Source organism: Palaemon carinicauda, chromosome 36 (assembly GCF_036898095.1).
Source record: "Palaemon carinicauda isolate YSFRI2023 chromosome 36, ASM3689809v2, whole genome shotgun sequence".
Lineage (NCBI taxonomy): Eukaryota > Metazoa > Arthropoda > Malacostraca > Decapoda > Palaemonidae > Palaemon > Palaemon carinicauda.
In genome coordinates this window covers 22,376,778-22,399,002 of record NC_090760.1, presented here as the reverse complement: position 1 = coordinate 22,399,002, position 22,225 = coordinate 22,376,778, and the positions used below count along the sequence as shown (strand labels likewise).

Here is a 22,225-nt window from a genome sequence, read left to right as displayed (position 1 = left end):
ATGCTCTATTAGAACATTTTTTATTACTGTATATATTTTTGAAGCAATTTAACAATCAACGATTAACGACTTTTTTTTTTTTTATTCAACTTTGGTTATCAGCTGATCTCAAAGTCCCGCTACCATATCGAGAAATGCACACATACAAATAACAAGGCGTAGTGTTTATATAATTTCTTAACTTATTTGAAATATCTTCGTAATGATATTACATTAGCACCAATATGTTACAAGATGATATAGTTTCCATACAGTTCATTTGTAAGCCATTATTATTAGTTATCATACAAACACTTTCCCTCTCTTTCTCTGTGCGTGTATGGGTGCCCACGTACAGATGGTTCTTTTTTAAAGCTTCATAGAGTATTTCCTTTTTAGTTCATAAGTAAGTCTTCATATTTCTTCAGACATTATTGTGTTCAATTGTGATTTATTAAAGCATGTTTGTATTCTATTTTTCAATTTCGGAAACATTTCAATAATCAACAATTACTTTTGTTTTACTTTTGGTAGTCATCAGCTGATCTCAAGGTCATGCTACTGTATTATGGTTATGCGCACATACGAATAACAAGGAGTGGTATCATTTATATAATTTCTTGACTCATTCAAAAGATCTTCAGAATGAATATTACATCAGCACCAATATGTTAAAAGATATCACAATTTCCATATAGTTCGTTTATAGCTATTATTGTTGGTTATCATATGAATACGTTGCTCTCTCTCTCTCTCTCTCTCTCTCTCTCTCTCTCTCTCTCTCTCTCTCTCTCTCTCTCTCTCTCTCTCTCTCTCGGCACTTTGTTGAAATGAGAGTTTGCGAGATGCGATGAAGGGGTAGGCGATGGCGTTGGGGAGGTTTTTTCCAACTTTGTAGATTTAACCATGCCGCTAAGACCTGCTCTGAGCATTCAGACTAGGACCGGACCACCATTAACTTTTCTACATTTTCATATTTCTGTTTTTCTCTCTTTCTCAACCCTTCTATCCAAACTTTCCATCTCTTGGATTAAATATGAAAAAAATAAGAAAGGATAAAAGATTTAAAAACATTAGATATTTAGATACGACGGCTATTTATAACTAGCCTATACACATATAGACATTAAGGCGGTGACAGCTACCTCATGCGTCAGAGCGAGGCTTTGGAACTTCTATAAACAACGCTAGGAAATCGCTCACAGGTTTCGAGAGACTGGGACTGAGGAATACAAGGTTGACATGGGATGCAAGAATGGAATTGTGCTATCAGTGCCCCACAAAGCACATTCCTAAAGTGTAATAGCTGACCATTCCCTGTGACCGACCCCAGCGAAATAGGCTTAACTGCTCATGAAGTTGACATATCTTTTGCGCCTTGTTGGAGCCCTGGCCAATAAAAAACCCAGTTGCTGCTTCTTGGTAAAACTCTGTAGTACCGAAGAGCCTGGCTCTTCATGGATGTCTGGAAATCCCAGTAATAGCTAGCCTTTCGCTGTCAATCCTGGCAAGAAAACAGGCTTTTGCCTTGTGTTGCTCAGTTGTGAGCTGCGGCGTGTCAAGGACAGCCCAAACGTTGAGGAAACTTGACTGTTGGTATGGGAGCACTAATGGAAGGTTAGGGACAGAAAAGGTGGAAAGTCACCCCGAATTTTTCAGATGCGGCATCAGGTGGATAATTATCAGCCACCCGTCCCTTTTTACACAAGTGGCCACAAAGCTAATATTTATAGAATTTATTAGCTGAGATTTCCAAATATACACATTAGATATCACAGAGAAATTAATCATGAGTGAGAAACTGAAGTTAAAGGACACATGTGCAAAATACCAAATAAACAAATGGTGTGTAGACTTCAAAGAAGGGTGCACTGTAAACTTGCACTGTAATAGTTTATGCCCGTTTTGTCAGGAGGAACAGGAAATAGAAAAATTGAAAAATTAAAACCAAGAACTAGGAAAACAATAGATAGATACAGTATCATGTCCAAGTTCCAAAAGATAGAAATAAGGAACAAAGAAGTCATAGATGATGTGGTAGAATATGGGATTAGTATCCAAGAAATACAAAATAAGGTAAAATCAAATACAGAACCTTGAGAGGAAATAACCGAGAAAAAGCAGAGAATTCATGAAACCCGCTAAAGGAAGGGTAACTAAGGCCAGGAAGATTAAACAACTGAGTAGAAATGAAACTACCACCGACAACAGATTCACCCCCTCCCCCCCTAGCATAGGAAGAGGAAGATGAGACATTATTAATTGGAGACTATGATAAAGGACCAAGGGGAGCACTTCGGCCTCAAAAAGAGGAGTAAGGTCCGGCCCTATCCAGATGCCAACGCACAGAAGATAGAAGAATTAGTTAGTAAAACTAACAGAGAACAACAAGACCACTACTATTGTTCAAGCAACTGGAAATTGCCTATTCCTAAGATTGGATACTGCTGACCAAACAGAACCTTTGGTTAAACATCTAGAGAAAACTGTTGAAACTGCTAGAAACAAGACCAATAATACTATAGTTATAGGTATTCTCCCAAGACTTAATGTCTGCCAATTCACCCACCGTAAGGCCATAGGGATAAGTGAAGGGCTTAAGTCCACATGCCAGAAAAAGAAAGTTAAATTTATAGATCTGTGGGACACTTGCTACGGCAAGAGAAAATTATGCAAAAGGGACAGAAAACACTTTAGTGAAGAAAGCAAGAGACTATACGGAAACCAATTTAATCTCAGCCTGTACAATTACTTAAACAGAGTAGACCATGAACAAACTAGACCCTTAGAAAATCCTCCAACAACAAATAGAGGAAAACTTGGATAATGCAGATAAAAATAAAACTAAAACACTATTAAATCAGGGAAACTAGCAAAGCCACAGAGGAAGAGAAAAAAAATAGAAAATATCCTTAGAGTGGCATAATTCAATGCTTAGGCAGTTAAAAACAAAATGGAAAGCTTCAGGGCAATGATAGCTACTGAGGAACTAGATGTCATAGGCATTACCAAGACCTGGATTCAAGAAAAAACAAAGGGTTTTATCAGAGAATACGAAATCCCAGGTTTCAAACTTTTCAATAAAGATTGCCTTATAAAAAAAGGGAGGGGGTAATGCTTTATGTTAAAAATAACTTAAACTCTATTAAAATTGAATTAGAAACTGAATGTGAAGTGCCAGGTGCAGATATCAACACTATAGCGAAACACTTGTCCATACTAGTAATATACAGACCACATCAAACACAAGAACAGGACTAAGAGCTGTATATACAACTTGGACAAGAAGTTAACAATAAGCTAGCTGTCCTAATGGGAGAGTTTAATAAAGCAGTAAACCAGGACACTATGATTTTTACATCAAACACAGAGGGACATAGGCTACTATAATTTGTCAACAATGAATTCCTCCATCAGTGGGTCGATAAACCAACTAGGGGAAACAACATACTAGATATTGTGCTAACAACAGAAGAAAATTTTGTATCCAGTGTTTCAGTAGGCGAAAATATTTGCAAAAGTGACCACAAAATAATTGGGTTTCAGGTAAACGTTCCTTATCTAAAAGGAAGGAAAATTATCAAAAGGGTAGACTAAAGACGGAGTAACCGGATAAGGAATACACCAAGAATTTAGAATACAACGAAACAACAAACAGATACACAGTGGGACTCCTTTGTAGAAATATATGAAGAAAAAAGGGCTAAATGTATACTGCAGAGAAAAATTTTACCAAATAGAAGTCCACAACCTAAGTGGTTCAACAGAGAGATAGCCAATGCAATAAGACGTAGAGACAGGAAACGTAAATCAATGAATCCACAGCCTTCAATTTATGTAATTTCCGAGCATAAGAAGTTGAGCCAAAAAGTAGATAAACTAGTTAGAAAGGCCAAGATCAATGCAGAGAAAAGAGTAGCTTCAGCTAGTATAGAAAACCCCAAAGAATTTTTTGCATATGTAAACAGTGGAAAACCAATCAAAAACATTAACCCATCAAGAGACTGGGAGGACAATCTTATAACAAATGACTTGGGAAAAGCTGAACTGATGAATGCATATTTCACAACTGTATTCATGGGGGAAGAATCAACGACCCTTCCCGGACCAGCTATCAAATATGAAGGGTCACAACCATTAAATAGAATCACCTCTACAATGGATCATGTTAAAAAAAAAATAAAAGGACTCAGTAAGTCTAAGGCACCACGTCCAAATGATACTGATCCAAGAGAGATTATAGAACTAGAAGAGATAGGCTAACCCCACACTTTTACAAAATGTTCCGAAAGACAGCCAACGAAAGAAAGGCACCACAAGGAAGGAAACTAGTCAGTGTTCCTCCAATCTACAGGAAGGGACCAAAAGAAGAAACTGTTACTACTGGCCTGTGTGTCTAACTTCAGTGCTTTGCAAAATTTTTTAATCAATTATAGTAGGTTCAATAGTAGTAGATATAGAGAAAAACAATCTTCTGATAGGCAGCCAACATGGTTTTAGACAAAAGAAACCATGTGTGACATCTGCTCCAGAGGTAACGGACATAAAGTGGAATTGAAAAGATACAACACTACTCTATGTGGCAATTTCTTTACTTACAAAATAGCAAATACTTGGAATAGACTTTCAGGGGATGGAGTAAATAGTAACATGGTGGAATAGACTTTCAGGGGATCCAGTAAATAGTAATATGGTAAACGAGTTCAAGAATAAGTTGAAGATCATACAAACTCTAAATGCTAAAGCTAAATCGCTCTACCAAAGAGCAATTGGAGTCTCCGAGGATGGATTAAAAATTCTTTGAGACATCCAAAATCCTTGTAACTCCATCACACTCTGATGCCTCGGGGGCAGTTGCTGCCAGCTAGGCAGGATGTTAAGTAAATTTACACCTTAGCTTGTCTAAGAGACAGACTTTGGGGGTACTGGTGTTCCACTGATGTGACACTTTCCTCCATTTTTCTACCACACTGTCCTTGATAGTTATTCATGAATCTCTTAAGATTTCTGAGCTGTTTGACATGAGTCTCCACTGTAATGTAGCCGTAGCCATAAAGTTTTTGGTAGAAATTTTTTGTATGATATTTCTCTTGTATATTTATTTATATTCTAATATTAAGATTGACAATTTCTAATGACTTGTACTCATTGAAATTTTCTTTCTTTAACCCAAAACGTGCTGTGCGTCGATTTTGTTGATGCATTATGAGCTGTAAAAGGACAACATCGATATTAGCAATGTTTCCTTTTTCAAATTTCCTGGGATTCAGTCTAAGACCCCCTGAGACTAGCTCAGTGACGTAGATATACTCTTTAACCAATCAACTTGCAGCTGGAGGAAAGAGTTGCCAGATATAAGGTTTTGCATACAATAAAAGGGAAAAGGTAACATCAACTTCAGGGTGTGGGCGAAGCTATCGACATATGTTTGTGATAATGGTATGAATGTTTTTCATTTCCGATACATTTTATCATTATTTCCTTGTTTTTATTCATTATGATGATAATGATTCTTTATTATATACTAGTGACTTTGACAAGGATTTGAAGTTCACCAAACAGAACAAAAAAGCTGAAAAGAAAGCACCAAAACAAGTAGGTTACGTAAAGAGACAATTCAAATACAGAAACAAAGACACTATACTATAGCTGTACACATCACTAGTAATACCTCATCTAGAATTCTGGGCTCCAAGTATTCAGAAGGATATGGGTAGATTGGAAACAGTACAAGCTAGGGTCACCAAACTAGTTCCAACACTAAGGCAATGGGGATATAGACGAAGGATGAAATCTTTGAACTTATTTGATCCACAAACTCAACGAGTAAGGGACAGCTAATAGAAGCATTCAAAATTCTTAAAAGAATGACAAATATAGATTACAACAATCTATTCATGTTTAGCACAAGTCAGTCCAGAGGTAACGGACATAAAGTGGAATTGAAAAGATACAACACTACTCTATGTGGCAATTTCTTTACTTACAAAATAGCAAATACTTGGAATAGACTTTCAGGGGATGGAGTAAATAGTAACATGGTGGAATACACTTTCAGGGGATCCAGTAAATAGTAACATGGTAAACGAGTTCAAGAATAAGTTGATCATACAAACTCTAAATGCTAAAGTTAAATCGCTCTACCAAAGAGCAAATGGAGCCTCCGAGGATGGATTAAAAATTCTTTGAGACATCCATAATCCTTGTAACTCCATCACACACTGATGCCTCGGGGGCAGTTGCTGCCGGCTAAGCAGGATGTTAAGTGAATTTGCACCTTAGCTTGTCTAAGTGACAGACTTTGGGGGTACTGGTGTTCCACTGATGTGACACTTTCCTCCATTTTCTACCACACTGTCCTTGATAGTTATTCATGAATCTCTAAAGATTTCTGAGCTATTTGACATGAGTCTCCACTGTAATGTAGCTGTAGCCATAAGGTTTTTGGTAGAAATTTTTTATATAATATTTCTCTTGTATATTTATTTATATACTAATATTAAGATTGACAATTTTTAATGACTTGTACTCATTGAAATTATCTTTCTTTAATCCAAAATGTGCTGTGCGTCGATTTTGTCGATGCATTATGAGCTATAAAAGGACAACGTCGATGTTAGCGATGTTTCCTTTTTCAAATTTCCTGGGATTCAGTCTAAGACCCCCTGAGACTAGCTCAGTGACGTAGATATACTCTTTAACCAATCAACTTGCAGCTGGAGGAAAGAGTTGCCAGATATTATAAGGTTTTGCATACAATAAAAGGGAAAAGGGAACATCAACTTCAGGGGGTGGGCGAAGCTATCGACATGTTTGTGATAATGGTATGAATGTTTTTCATTTCCGATACATTTTATCATTATTTCCTTGTTTTTATTCATTATGATGATAATGATTCTTTATTATATACTAGTGACTTTGACATTGACAATGTCAGTGATTATGACATATCAAATGATGAAAGTGAGGATTGTCCAAACGCAATCGATAAGATTTATGGGTACAAATGAATCTGCCGGAAAAGTGATCTAAGAAGGATGTATAACACAAAATTGAAGTCTTCAAATATGTAGTACAGTATACAACATGAATAGGTTTTATATATTTTTTTCACATATGCTTATGCCTTTTTTTGTTTGTTTCATAAGGTATGCAATAATAGTAGGTAATAATAGTGTTGGCGGGAGTGTGCGTATGCAAAAACACACTTACAAGTACACATATAAACATATCCATTCTAAGGCAACAGCTATTCCTAGCAACCATGGTAACATGAACTGACCTTTTAACACCCCAAGTATGTAAACACAATGCGGCAGAGGTATTATCTAGTCGACAAGGATAAAGACGATGATCCTATAAGGAAAAGTCCACACTCAAACTCACAAGAGATAGAATATAAACCTACAATTATCATTCATATGTAATAAAATTTATTTGTTTGTTTTGGTAATCATATGATGACTCGCCAACTCCCTTCTACAAGCAAACATGCTAACTAGTGGTCTTATAGCAGATGTTGCTATAACATATTAGTTGTTTATGCAGTGTATATCTATTATTTAATATTTTGTTGATATTTTGTAATAAAGCAATAAATTGATAATGACTCTGTTGCCTGAGTTCCGAAATAATACAAACACAGGTTGCTGAATACGACCTTGGAAAAAACTTCTCTGTTAGTTGAGTGCAATATTACCAAATTAGCAAAAAAGTAACTAGACCTAGAATCACATAAACAGTAACAAAAGTATTCCACCTAAAAGAATTTCTTGATGTCTTTGATCAATAATTACATTTGGTGTGAAAATTTATAGTCTATATGAGGAATTATGGAAATATTACAAGAATTTTACCTCGACCAAAATTTCATGAAGAACCTTTGGCAACTCTGCTTTCATGTAAACAACACTTGAAACACCAAACATGTTTAGTTTTGATGGAAACTACGACTGGTGTAGTGATTTCTTATATGAATATGTAATGAAATTGCAATAATGGTCATATAGCTAATTGATATTAACTTAAACATTTCATAATTACCCAAAATAAGAAAAATCACTGTGCCAAACAATAATCACGCTAGTCGCTGAATAGGGATTTCTCCTAAGAAGTTTTTAAAATCCTCAATTTTTTTTTTCTAAAACTGCATTGTAGCAAATGTGTGTGTGTGTGCGAGTAGAGCTTCGTGTTTTGTGAAATGGCTTGTGAGTTCTGGCTAGTAACCAATGAGAATTGGTGGCGTGTAACACAAGAGCCCGTGTCCAGCACAAGGATGGGGAATCTTACAAGCAAGCAAGAGCTTTGCGCAGTGGCTGTATCGTAACCAATGAGGGCTAACCAAGGTACGATTATTGCTAGTTGGAACTCACATCATTTGCGTTTGTTCTCGATCGCAACACTAAGCAATGGCTCATACCAAGCAGACCGCCCGTAAATCAACTGGAGGAAAGGCTCCTCGCAAGCGGCTGGCTACCAAGGCTGCTCACAAATCACAAGTCTGCCCCTGCTTGTATTGAAAGCTCGATAATTTCCCCAGCTGAAGTAGAATCTACTAAAGTGGATTGACCATATAAAACATCGTTTGCATCCAGTTGCAAAAGATCTTATGAAGTGTCACTAAATTCCTTAGGACAAACATCTCAAGACAACAAAGACACAAGAATGAAAGATGGAATTCCTCTCATTGTGGCTTCTATGCGCAGCGGACGCCGGTCTCTAGCAGCAGACTAAAGCAAATGCATTTATTCTAAGTTTGCTCGACTACCGCAAGTCCCACCAGCTCCTATTAAATTAGAAATTCTCTCTCAAGTTCCTACTGTAGACATCACACAATTTGGAGGTGCCATGAAGAATAACTTGCCTTCACAAGTTCCTGCTGCAGATGTTACACAATTTGGAGGTGCCATGAAGAATAACTTGCCTTCACAAGTTCCTGCTGCAGATGTTACACAATTTGGAGGTGCCATGAGGAAAACATTTCCCTCAAAAGTTCCTGCTGCAGACGTCACACAATTTGGAGGAGCCATGAAGAATTATTTTCCCTCAAGTTCCTGCTGTAAATGTTATACATATTGGAGGTGCCATGAAGAATAAATTGCCATCACAAGTTCCTGCTGCAGACATCACACAATTTGGAGGCGCCATGAGGAATACATTTCCCTTAATATTCTTGCTGCGGACGTCACACAATTTGCAGATACCATGAAGAGTTGTTTTCTCTCAAAAGTTCCTGCTGTAATTGTCACACATTGGAGGTGCCATGAAGAATAAATTGCCCTCACAAGTTCCTGCTGCGGACGTCACACAATTTGGAGGTGCAATGAGGAATACATTTCCCTTAAAAGTTCCTACTGTAACTGTCGCACATATTGGAGGTGCCATGAAGAATAAATTGCCCTCACAAGTACCTGTTGTAGACACCACATGGTTTGAAGATGAGATTGCCCCTCAAAAATCAATGATATATATCTGCAATAAGATATATTCAAAAACCTCCAACAGAAACAGGCATATGAGAGACGTATGTTCATTGCCAAAGCACCCCAAGGGTTATATTATAAGATGCTCTGGGTGTGGACAGGTAATTAAGAAGAAAAAGTATCTCTGTGATACACGTCACCTTGAAATGTTGTAAAGCTCTGAAGTAGATTTGTTGCTTGAATTATTTCTATGCCATAGGTTGTAGGTTAGCCAGGGCACCAGCTGCCCATTGAGATACTACCACTAGAGAGTTATGGGGTCCTTTAACTGGCTAGACAGTGCTACATTGGATCCTTCTCTCTGGTTATGGATTTTTCCCTTTGGCTACACATACGCCGAATAGTCTGACCTATTCTTTACAGATTCTCCTCTATCCTCATACACCAGACAACACTGGGATTACCAAACAATTCTTCTTTACCCTAGGGGTTAACTACTGCACTGTAATTGTTCAGAGGCTACTTTATTCTTGGTAAGGGTAGAAGAGACACATTAGCTATGGTAAGCAGCTCTTCTAAGAGAAGGACACTTCAAAATCAAACCATTATTCTTTAGTCTTGGGTAGTGCCATAGCCTCTGTATCATAGTCTTCCACTGTCTTGGGTCAGAGTTCTCTTGCTTGAGGGTGCGCTTGGGAACACTATTCTATCTAATTTCTCTTCCTCTTGTTTTGTTAGTTTTCAGAGTTTTTATAAGAAATATTTATAATGTTACTGTCCTTGAAATATTTTTTTTTTTTTGTTTCCATTCCTCACTGGGCTGTTTTCCTGTTGGGGCACCTGGGCTTATAGCATTCTGCTTTTCCAACTAGTGATGTAGCTTAGCAAGTAATAATAATTATAATTTAGATGTTTATCTTATAATGTAATTTTTATTATTTGCAGGGGGAGACAACAGTAAAACCTGTTACAAAAAATGAAAATGCATTTGTCCCTCCAATTATAGAAGAACTCTATCAAGTTTCTGGAGATACATTACCATTTTATAGAGCCAATGGCCTCAGGTAGGTGGAAGTGGTGTTATTTCATAAAATAATATATTATCATACAGGTATAAATTTTTTCCTCAGATTCTAAGCCATGGAATGATTTTTAGTGTTTCTGCTCAAAATCTTGTATCAACTTCACCTATCAGAGTGACATAAAGAATAAACAAAATATAGTTGTTTTTGTGCAAAATACAAACGTTCCGCTCTTTACTGTGGAGTATTATTTTGGTGAAGCTGAAACCAGTCGATAAGATTTATTGTCAGAGTGTAACTACCCACTGCTAGTTAGCAGGGTTGAGCGTGGTAGGTTAACCCTCCTGTGCGCACCAGCACTAGCACCTAACTGTCACTTTTTATTTTGGCTTGGTAAAGATGTAGTTTCCTTCTCCCCCAAATCCTTTTTAACCGGTTACGGTTAAAAGGAATTGGACTAATGCTTAATAAAATGTCCCTTTCCTTTGAACTGCCTTCCTTACACAATGGGTTCCCCGTGTAAGGAAGGTAGCAAGAAGTCATTGGCCTCTTCCTCTGCTGCTCGCCCAGTGTTCGCTCTACTTCGGCGGGCGGGTATGAGCAGTGGCTGACAAGAACTCATTGGAGTGGCTTGTTGGGTAACCTTTCGGGATATACCCAGAAACGAGCTTTGGTTATGTTTCACAGGCAACATTCGATGTCGACCTTGAACTTGATGAGGCAGAACCTTAGCTTGTTGACGGAAAGCAGAGAGTGCTGCCTGGAAGTTTGCCTACAGGTGTTGGATAATTTTCCCTTTCGAGGGAGTGTTAACCTCCACCATGTGTTAAGCAACTTTTCCTTCTGAGGGAGAGTTCCTCCACCAGCCACTGTCCAATTGCCCCTCCCCCCCCCCCCCCCTGCTTGCATGAAGGCAGTAGAGGTTGGTCGTCTTTCCCGTCCATGGAAGAGACTACCATCATCTGTGGGGTTTCCCTTATGCGGGATCCCTCCAGTAGAACTTTGATTCGTCTTTGCTCTTCGAAGCTTCTCGACGAATGAGTTAGGTGATTGCATACAATTCCTACTCGCTGCCACCGTACCCTCATGATACGAAACGAGTATCGTTGCAATTTTCCTTTGGGTTATTTGCCACAGATGGTGATGACTGCCGGCCGCTTTTGGCTGCCTCCTCTCCTATCGACGAGTATCGTAAGCTATAATTCTGCATGGTTATTGCCTCAGCATGCCTTTGGGCACGACTAAGCTCTTGGAGATTTGTGAGGCCAAGCTTTTCGCTGCTCTCCATAGTTTCTAATTCTAATGAGGAAGAAACAGCTGGTCTTCAAGTCCAGTTTAGCCTTTTTTGTTCCCTTCCGAGGGTATGACATAAGGCTACCCAACATTCCCTTTTTGGCGGGTAGGATGGGTAGGAGTACTAAGAGGACCTTGGTTTCGAAGTTCTTCTGCTCTAAGGAGGTCTGCAAGACCCTTGTCTTGTCTTAGTACCTGAGCTGTTTGCGAGACCCTCACCTCATGCGAGACTAGCCTCGTGCGAGACCCTCGCCTCGCCTTAGTACCCGAGGCAAGGGTTTGCGAGATCCTCATGTCGCCTTAGTACCCATGGCAGGTTTGTGAGACCCTCGCCTCGTCTGAGTACCCATGGTGGGTTTATGGGACCCTCGCTTTGCCTTAGTTCTCATGGTGGGTTTGCGAGACCCTCACCTCGGGCAAGACTCGCCTCGTGTGAGACCCTCGCCTCATCTTTGTAACCATGGTGGTTTTGTAAAACCCTTCTTGCCAGCACTAGATAGCGTACGCTACTGGGTCTAGCCATAAAGTTAGTATTAGCTTATGCTTATGTTTACAAACAACACAAGGCAACCAGACAAACATTGTCAGTTTCTCATTACGTTTACGAGCGTTAACAAGCCCCTCCCACAAGGCAGCCAGACAAACTTTGTCGACTTCTCATTACATTTATGAACGATAACAAACCCCGAGGGAGGTATGATCGCTACACTAGCTGTATGTTTTTTTTTTTTTTTTTTCTGGCCGCATGTGCTCACATCTTGAAAAATACTGCAGCTAGTCGTCGATAGAATTCCTTGGGCAATAATGTTGCGATTTGTCGCACATACTTTATTCCTGCAAATGGGTTCAGACTCGTTATCAACCGTTTACTTGGAGGCAAAGAGGCCACACATACCCGACCGCAGATGGATATGCGCATGTGCGAGCAAGAGATCCTTCTGCCGGCAAGGACTACTGTATAGACCATCTTACAATTAGAACTCCGTTCTAATAAATCATTAGTGTTGATGGCTATATTCCTTATGAGAAACCTGGTTATGCAATACTCTTTTTCCTTCCCATAATCAGACATAGTGGATATGCTGTCTACCTTCATCCCAGGCAGTTCCTTCCTAACTTCCGATGGGAGGTCATTGCTTTTGAAAAATAGTGAGACCAAAAATTGACATAAGCAAATTGTTTCCTGGAAGGGACCTTTCAAAACTTATACTGTACCAGTTTTGCCGAGCGGAGACAAAGAAATACTTATGTTTTCGTCGTTCATAGGAAGGAGGAGGTCTCATTTACTAACGTTTATCAATGTTCTCCAACCGAGTTCAGGATACAAATAATAATTAGGGCTACGCCCATATGATTTTCCGCCTCCTTGGTCTGTTACTGGTCTGTAGATGAACTTATGCATAAATTACCTGTCCATCAATAGATTGAAGATACTTCTCAATCTTACTTTTTGGAAGTAGTTGTATGTAATTGGTCGTTACCGATCGGTCTCTTGCCCGAAAGCAATCGCTAAGGAGATTCACTGCAATAACATTTATCTTCTAAGGGGTACTGGCTACCCTGGTTTTTCGATTTGTAACATACATACTTGGCCAACTTCCATTGAATTGGTGGCAGTTGGAGGATAAGGTTCTTCCCCCCCCCCTCCCCTTCAGTGCTGGGACATGGAACTGGTTGCTTGCTACACAATTTGTAGACCCCTAGGAAGGAACCGAGGAGGATTGCCTTTTCGCTTGAGGTTCAAGGTTGCTTGTTCCACTCAATGGAACTCGCTCTCCCTTAAGGGGGGAGTTTAGGACAACAGGCACAATCCCGGTGTATTGTTGGCTACTTTACTGGGTATTGGTTGATCAGGTAGTCCAGAGCCCTTCTCATTTTCTGATGGTGGTGGGGGGGATTTTTTTCTCACGGGTAAGGTGCTAGTACAACCTGTCTCTCCCACTCTTAATAGCCTTTTATGAATGAATGACTCCTCCTGTTGGAGCGCATTACGCTACCCAGGCTGCTATGAGAGACAGGTCGTATGAAATTACCCTGATCCATCCTACTCGAGTTGGCTAGCCATTCTGGTAACAACCCCAACCTGCCCTGAGCTCCTATGGATGTGAGTTTGGATGTGGAAGACCTCTTTGACAATGGATGTGAACATTTAGATGGTATGCTACCAATATCCGGCATTCCTAAGATCTCCCCCTTGTAGCAGAAAGCCTCGGACCATGTCTTTCTCCAGGTTTTTTGCTGCATCAGGAAAATCAACTCCTTGGGAGAACCGGATCAGATTCCTGCGGGGGGAAAGGAGACCATTCTTTACCATCTTTATGATATCCCTTGACCCACCAAGACTAAGGTAGCCTTGCCTTGGTCTATGGGAGTCAAGGGCACCAAGAAGAGGTCATACGGCTTGGTGGCAGGAACGTCGCAATCTCTATGTTTAGTTGACTACTCTCGTCTACTTCCTCCTCCATATGTTCGTCAGAGAAAATATTTTGAAATAGTTGAGGATGATCCATCTCCACTTCCTCTGGATCTGGCAGTACTGTCTCTAACCCAGAAACATGTCCTTAGATAAGTTGTCATTGCTTTTGGTGATGTTCTCAGCGGCTGTTGCTACAAACATGGAGCTGGTGGCAAAGTGCTCTTTACAGGCCACTTCATGGTTGGAATGTTGGTTGGGGTCTGTGGGATACCTCTTGAAGAATGAAGATCTTTCCTCCAACCAGAAGAACGAAGCTACATTATGTCAGTGTTCTTCCTTTCAGGTTCCAGGACGGTGGAATTCCTCACCCACAACATCCTTAACTAATGGGTCAACTGGGTTTTGAGGAGACTGGACTCCAGCCTCTCAAAATTCAGGAATCAGGGGCCTCAGAAGTGATGAAGCTTCAAAACTCTTGATGGATGGCTCCTCCCTCTTTAATGTGGAGGACATCGAGGCAGTGGCAGAAGGATGGAGGAAGGTGAGTCACAATTCTCTTCTCCATATGGCAATTACATCTTGCCTTTACTCCAGGACTCTTCTGCCACAGAGACATCACCGGTAAATTGCCAGGAGCAGAACAGCAGCCATCATGCAACAGGACAACCTGCATCAAGGAAACAAGGACCCAAGCAATCCTTTTGAAACCTAGGTTCATGAGGGAGAGGAGGCAGAGTGGAAGATGAAGTTGCCTCCGCTAGGGGCCCATTCTTCCAACCAGTCCACCAGTGGGAGGATGCCTGAAGAGCAGGTGGCAGAGAGGAAGTTATCAGGGGGGCCTAACCTTTGCTGGTCTCTGTCCTCCTTGCAGGATACCTTGTCCCATGCACACTCTTATGTCTTTCCTCTAACCCACATTCCAGCAATGATGAGCTGCTACGCAATGGGATGAGTAAATGAGCAGGCAATTCTGGTTGGGATCCAGACCATGATAGAAAAGGATGCTCTCCAAGAGGTCCAGGACAGGTCTCCAGGCTTCTACAGTTGACTCTTTCTTGTCGAGAAGGCATTTAGAGGCTGGAGACCAGTCGTGGACCTCTTAGCTCTGAAAGAGTTTGTTCAACAAACTCTGTTTAGAATGGAGATGGCTCAAACAGTCAGGTAGGCCATCAGACCATCGGACTAAATGATAACACTGAACTTCAAAGCGCATTCTTCTAGATCCCAGTCCACCAGCCATCAAGGAATTATGTAAGGTTTGTCTTTGACAACAGGATATACCAGTTCAAAGTGCTGTACTTCTACCTGTTCACAGCAGCTCAGATCTTTTCCCTCGTGTCAACCTGGGCTCACAAGAACGGCGTTCAGCTATTTCGGTGTTTAGACGATTGGATGATTCTGGCAGATTTGATGGAAATCCTCCTCCTTCATTGAGACAAGTTTCTCGAGTTCTGCCTCGATCAGGGGATTGTGGTAAATCACAAGAACTCCTCTCTGCTCCCTACGCAGATCCTGGTATATCTCAGAATGAATATCAATACAAAGTTAGGCTAAGTCTTTCCATCCCTTGACAGATTAGAGAGGCAAGGTTGAAGTGGACAGACAGCCTGTTTCTGATACAAAACAGGTTACCAGCTCATCGGGGGCAGAATCTACTGCGTCACCTCTCCTTGTTAGAGAGGCTGGTGCCCAATGGCCGTCATCGTATCCATTCTCTTATTGGTTTTAGAACAGGGACCCTCCAAATCTTCTGGTTCTAATAGGGTCAGAACAAAAGAGAGACCTGAGTTGGTGGGTGTTAGACACCAACCTCCTCAGGGGAGTAGACCTTCTCACTCCTCCCCTGTAATTGATGCTCTTTACAGATGCGTCATAGGAAGGGTGGGGGCTCACATGTTGCACCACAGTCTCCAGACTGTGGTCCGAGTCTGAATGACAGTGCCACATAAACCTCTTAAAAATGAGGGCAGCCTGTCTAGCCCTCAAGTAATTCCACCAGCTCCTTTCAGGATAGTGGTGCTGATGAGCAACAACTCATGGTAGTGGGTTACGTAAACATAAAAGGAAGTACTTTTTCACAGCCAGCCCCTCAGCCATCTGAGATGGACGGAAGACAACTTAGTAGCCCTCTCAGCCTGATCCATTTCTGGCAATTGGAATGTGCTGGCAGACAAACTGAGAAGGAAGATTCGGGTAGTTAACTCCTAGTGGTCATTGAATCTTCATTTTGCGAACAAAGTCCTGAATTTATGGAGTTCTCCAACGATTGACCTCTTTGCAATTTCCCTCAACTGGAAACTTCCTGTGTACTGCTCGCCAGTACCAGATCCCCAGGCCATCTGGTCGAATGTCAACATCCATGGGACAAGATGGACGTTTATGCATTTCCCTCATTTTGCCAAGTGAAATGACTCATAAACAAAGTAAGGGCATCACACGATCTCTCGATAACCCTCATAGCTCCAATGGCACCATGCAGAATGGTTTGCAGACCTTCTTTGTCTGGTCACAGAAGCTCCAAGAGAGCTAACACCTCTTCCCGAGCTCCTAGAAAAACCGCACACAAAGATATCCTGTAAAGCTGGTGTTTCGCTATGACTTCACGTCTGGAGGTTATCCAGCATCTCCTCTCGAAGAGGTTTTTCACAACCAGTTGTGAAAAGGATGTTTGGATACCTCCAGGACTCTTCAGCCACCGTATACCAGGCGGAGTGGTCTATCTTTTGTGGTTGGTGTCGTGGAAAGGGTATCGCCCCTCTCGAAGCCACTATCCCAGTGATAGCGAAGTTTCTTTTATACCTCAGGAAGGGTCAGGGAGAAAAAACTCTTTGATCTCGGCGTTAAAAGGCTATCGCTTGGCCTTGAGCCTCACTTTTGAATAGAAAGGAGTTAACATTTCCTCCTCAACGGAATTTTCTCCTCATTCGAAGGTTCAAGCTCTCTTTCCCTCAGTTGGAAGTTAGACCTCCTTCGTTGAACGTAGTACTGTACATGTACTATGACCCCCGATAGGAGCACCTTATCAACTGCTTCGTCAGTCTTCAGACCATGACTTGACACTCAAGACTGTTTTTCTTCTAGGGGCTCAGCAAAGGAAGTCAGTGAGCTACGTGCTCTATCGTACGACGTCACCCATCCAAGGGGATGAGGGCAGGTGACACTCGGCTTTTTCCTTGAGTTTATTGCTAAAACTCAATGTCTGGCTGTACAGGATCCTAGATTTAGGCCCTTCCAGATCAGCAGATCAGCTGCTATTAAGCTGTACCAAGGCACTGAGGTCTTATCTCAAAAGAACCGCAGGAGCTCGCCCACAGACCTAACAAACTTTTTGTCAGTACGGGCAGGGTCAAGAGGAAAATATCGCATTATACTATCTGTGCCTGGATTAGGCAAATAATAGAAAGAGCCCTCGTTTCAGACTCAAGGAAGGCGCTCATGATGTCAGGGGCATAAGCACTCCCTGACATTTAAAAAGAACTTCTCTGTGATGCAGGTATTGCATGTGGAAGCGTCAAACGACCTTCACATCTCATTGCCTGCAAGATGTAACCCACAGGAACCTGGGCACTTTCTCCGTAGATCCAGTTGTGGCTGCACAAAACGCGGTCACAATCACGTCAGTTCCCTTGTAAGACAGCAGTTGGTTGAGGGCAGATGTTACTCAATTTAAGATTAGAATGAATGTGCAAGTGACTGGCCTTTTCGTCTATCATTCTCCCCTCCCTTGGGGTTGAGCAACCAAGGAACTCAGCAAGCTGACCTCCTCTAACTGCAGGTGGATATCATTGCATGTGTAACCTGATATATGTTCATATATTTGTTATGGCCCCTATCTCCTTGTGAGGTGGAATTGAGTAATGTCTAGGTTAAGTGTGGAGTTTAGCTCCAAATATTACCATACCTAGTCAAGTCACTTTGCTGAGTTCTTATACATTTGCTTGATTGTCCAGGCTTTTAATTCTTTCACATATTCTGAGTTAGCGAGGTGTCAGGGTGTCTCTATTAAGCTTTTGCGAAGCACAGAATAATACTTTGGGACAGGAACCAGCCAGTTGGTTTTTGGACTTCCACTCACCTAAGGTTGTCTCCACTGTAAAGAGTGAGAAGATTTGTATTTGCATTGGTCAAATGTCAAATTTGGAAATGATTTATATTTTTCCTAACTATGCAAACCTTGAGCTCTTTAAACATAGCTGATCCGCCATCACCTAGCCCCCAGGGAAGCCATGCCTGCAATTAAAAATTGATGTTACTCAACCGGTGAGTGTGTGAGTGGGGTGTCTAAGTCTTCCCTTTGCTACTCCTAGCTAATTAGCGGTGAGTAGTTATACTTATCTACAAGTTTTTTGGCTAGTTTTCAGCATTAGCCAAAATAATATCCCACTGTAAAAAGCTCAGGGTTTGTATGGTTAGGAAAAATATAAATTATTTCCAATTTTTTCATTTAAAGACTCAAGTTTCATTAGGTTAGGAAATTTTTGGTGAGTAGTAGTGGTCTTTGGATCCATGTGCAATGGCATGTAAAAAACACTTCTGAATGGTTCAGTATTTGAATGAAGTGGATGTGAAGACATTTACTGTGACTGAGATGGGTTGGGAAAGAATTATAAGTGAGTAGAGTAAGACTTTGCAAATATAAATCTTGTCTTTCATTCTGAGTTTGAGATTTTCTTGTGATACTGCTGTCCTGTCCTCCTGATGAGAGAATGAATCAGTAATGATCAGGTGGAAGGTTCATCAACATAATAAAGTTTATAATGAAGTTATTTCAATACTGTACTTGAAGTTCATTAGTATTCCCTTTTCATTCCCACTCATAGTGGTAATAGGTAGTTTTAGTGTAGGTGTATATCTCCTCCCTGAGGAGAAAGACCAGATAGAACTAAGGGAGCCATGTGTTTAGCCAAGTCACTACCATTTGGAGGTGACACCCACACATACTGTTAGTAGGCATTAGGGAAAACTAAATATTATACCTTGAGGGGAAATCTTAGAATTTTCTTATAGAATGTGGCCAAAAGTGTTCCCTCTGGAAGGAAAGAATTTCAGTAAGCATTATTCTTTTTTTAAATCTTTAGGAAATTAGATAGAAATAGTTAGATCCTGTGTCTTTGTGATTAATATAGTTGGAGAGGTGAATAGTGGCTACCTACAGTAAGTGCAACTGACACCTTAATCCTCACCTGATAATCACCAGTTCATTTGTCAATTTTCAATGGCTTGTTTTCCCTATTGTAAATAAATCTTATTACCTTAAAGTATTGTAAATGTATTTTGTTTAGTTGGAACATTATATATTTTCACAATTTTGTCAATACTATACATATATCTTGTTAAGGTAGATTAATAAATTGATTTTTTTGATAACATTTTAACATCCAGAAATTCATGTATTTGCAGTAAAGGTGATGTTTTAAGTACAGCAGACGTAAGAAGAGTGGTTACAGATTACATAAAGAGAAATAAATTACAAAAGGAAGGAGATAAGTAAGTAATTATTTGAAAAGTTTTTTACCCATTAATAGTTATAGATGCACAAATAAAGAAATACGCAAAGGAAATATATGATTAGGATATTTCTGATATACATTATCAGACACTTGGTGCACTAAGTGCACCAAGCTAACATGCTCTTATTGGACTGCTGCAGCCAACTATGTCATCTGATGTCGGAGCAACAGAGCTTCCTCTGCACCTGTAATAATCCAAATGTTTGATATCAGTTATGGAATATAGGCTAAGATACAATACGTTGTGCTGATAGCTGTTTAAAATTCCTTTTATGGCTATCCGATTGGTTTATACAGTCAGATACTCTATTTGAGAGAGTTATTGCTAGAACATAATCATTATCTACCATACCCAAATTTTATATTATCAGACTTGTATTGGCTTCTCATAGGTAACTTATGACATTTTGAAAACTCACAAATTAGGTAAACCCTAATGAAGCAATAAATAGTTTCAATTAATTCCTTGACATCAAAGACCTATACAAGGACATCAAAATAATCTTCCTATCTCAATTACTGTTGGAGTATGCCTATTGGTACATTTTGGTAGAATAGGATTTTTGGGGGTAGGGGTAACCTTTGTTTACATTTACCTCCACTGTCTATAAAAAAACTGTACTATGCAATGCATATTAAGTACGTACAGTATATATTTCTATGTGGAATAGATAAGAGAATTTTTCACCAATTTTGGTAATCTGATTTGCAATAATGGATAAATGGGAGGCAATTAGATTTTGAGTATGTTTGAAGCCTAAAGTAATTTCTAAAACAAAATCTATGAAATTGTGCATTTTCAGGAGTAAAATAAAAACTTGAGATAATGAACAATGTTAAGAAGGTGTGAGTTTTATCTGATTACACTATGTTGATTAAATATAGATTTTAACTCGAAGGCTGTCTACTAATGGTTATTCCATATAACTTCAATTGTTCCCATACTAACAAGCCTTCCATTATTTATTTGGTTAATTACTGTACAGCAATTGTTCAGTGTACTTTCTTCTAGGTAAGGGTAGAAGAGACTCTTGAGCTATGGTAAGCAGCTCTTCTAGGAGAAGGACGCTCCAAAATTAAACCATTGTTCTCTAGTCTTGGGTATTGCCATAGCCTCTGTACCATGGTCTTCTACTGTCTTGGGTTAGAGTTCTCTTGCTTGAGGGTAGACTTGGGCACACTATTCTATCTTATTATTTTTTTTCTTCCTCTTGTTTTTTTGAAATGGTGTGTTGGGCAGGCTTAATAGAAGGGCCATGGATGCCTTGTGGTTTATCAAGAGGTTGTCTTTTCCTCTTCTGATTCTTTTTCTTCTCAAAACCATCCTTACTGTCCTCCCTTCAGTTGAAGTGGCTATCCTGGTGGGTATTTAGCCTAGCATGGTGTATCGGCTTCTCCATGTTGACCAGTTTTTCTGACTTTTTACTATAGTCTATGGGTTTCATCAATCACTTTATGTATAATTCTGTACATATTGTTTTTGTTATAATTCTTGTTAATCTAGCTTTTAAGTATGATGTCTTTTTTATTTCTATTAATTCTTATGTTGGCTGGAGACATTGAGCGAAATCCAGGACCAGTACGTCCTAGATTTCGTCAATGTCGTCTTCTGTATTGCAATACTCGTGGTCTTCATGCAAATATTCAAGACCTTACAGTTGCGTCCAGACAGTATGATATTCTGTTGTGCTCAGAAACTCTGGTTTCTAATATGAGGCACTCATCTGAGCTTCTTATAACTGGTTTTAAGAAGCCAATAATGTTGAAACGTGATGCCATCCCTAGGGCCCGGGGAATGGCTGTGTATATTAGGATTGAGTACCCTGCTTCTCATAAGTCCTGCTATCAATGTGGATGTCATGAGATTCAGGTAATAAAAGTTTGTGGCAGGCATAACAACTTTTATTTGTGTTCGATCTACCGGAATCCAGACATGGATGATTCTATCTTCGATTGTCTTCTTACCATTATGGCTAAGATACAAGAAGATGATAGAAAGGCTTCTTTTGTCTTTGTTGGTGATTTTAATGCTCACCATAGGGAGTGGTTAAGTTCTATCTCTCCTACCGATCGCCATGGCTTAAGAGCTTTAGATTTTGCCTCTGAATCAGGTTGTGAGCAAATCATAAATGAAGCTACCCACAGGTTTGGTAATTGCTTGGACCTCGTATACACCGACTCCCCTGTTGTTATAACCAGTAAGGTTGGTTCTCCAGTTGGGACATCTGATCATGCCTTGATTTCATTAGTAGTGAAGACTGAGCAGCTTGTCCCTGATATATCATACTCTTGTAAAATTTATATGAAATACCAAGCAGACTGGATTGGGATTTTGCATGATCTTTTGTGCTTGAATTGGTCACAATTATATTGTAGTGTAGATCCTGTTGTCCCTTTGAATGAGAATATAGTCAACATAATTGATAGGCGTGTCCCTTCTTGTGTACTAAGGTACCGAGTGAAGGACAAACCGTGGTTCAATGATGATTGTAGACGTGCTTATTTGGAGAAGCAGGAGGCCTATCATCTTTGGAAGGGTAACAGATCAGATTTGACTTGGAATAACTATACTCAGCTTTGAGT

At 40.0% G+C, this 22,225-nt stretch overlaps 1 protein-coding gene and 1 pseudogene across 5 annotated transcripts in view; both read left to right on the top strand.

The window, feature by feature from the left end:
* Positions 1-22,225, top strand: part of LOC137628806 (eukaryotic translation initiation factor 2D-like) — a 301,426-nt gene that overhangs the window by 218,998 nt on the left and 60,203 nt on the right. For all 5 annotated transcript variants that reach the window (XM_068360030.1, XM_068360031.1, XM_068360032.1 and 2 more), the window contains exons 9-10: positions 10,347-10,465; positions 19,533-19,619. In XM_068360030.1, the coding sequence (XP_068216131.1) occupies positions 10,347-10,465; positions 19,533-19,619 (206 nt within the window). The remainder of the gene's footprint in view (positions 1-10,346; positions 10,466-19,532; positions 19,620-22,225) is intronic.
* LOC137628923 (U4 spliceosomal RNA) lies at positions 8,280-8,400 on the top strand (annotated as a pseudogene).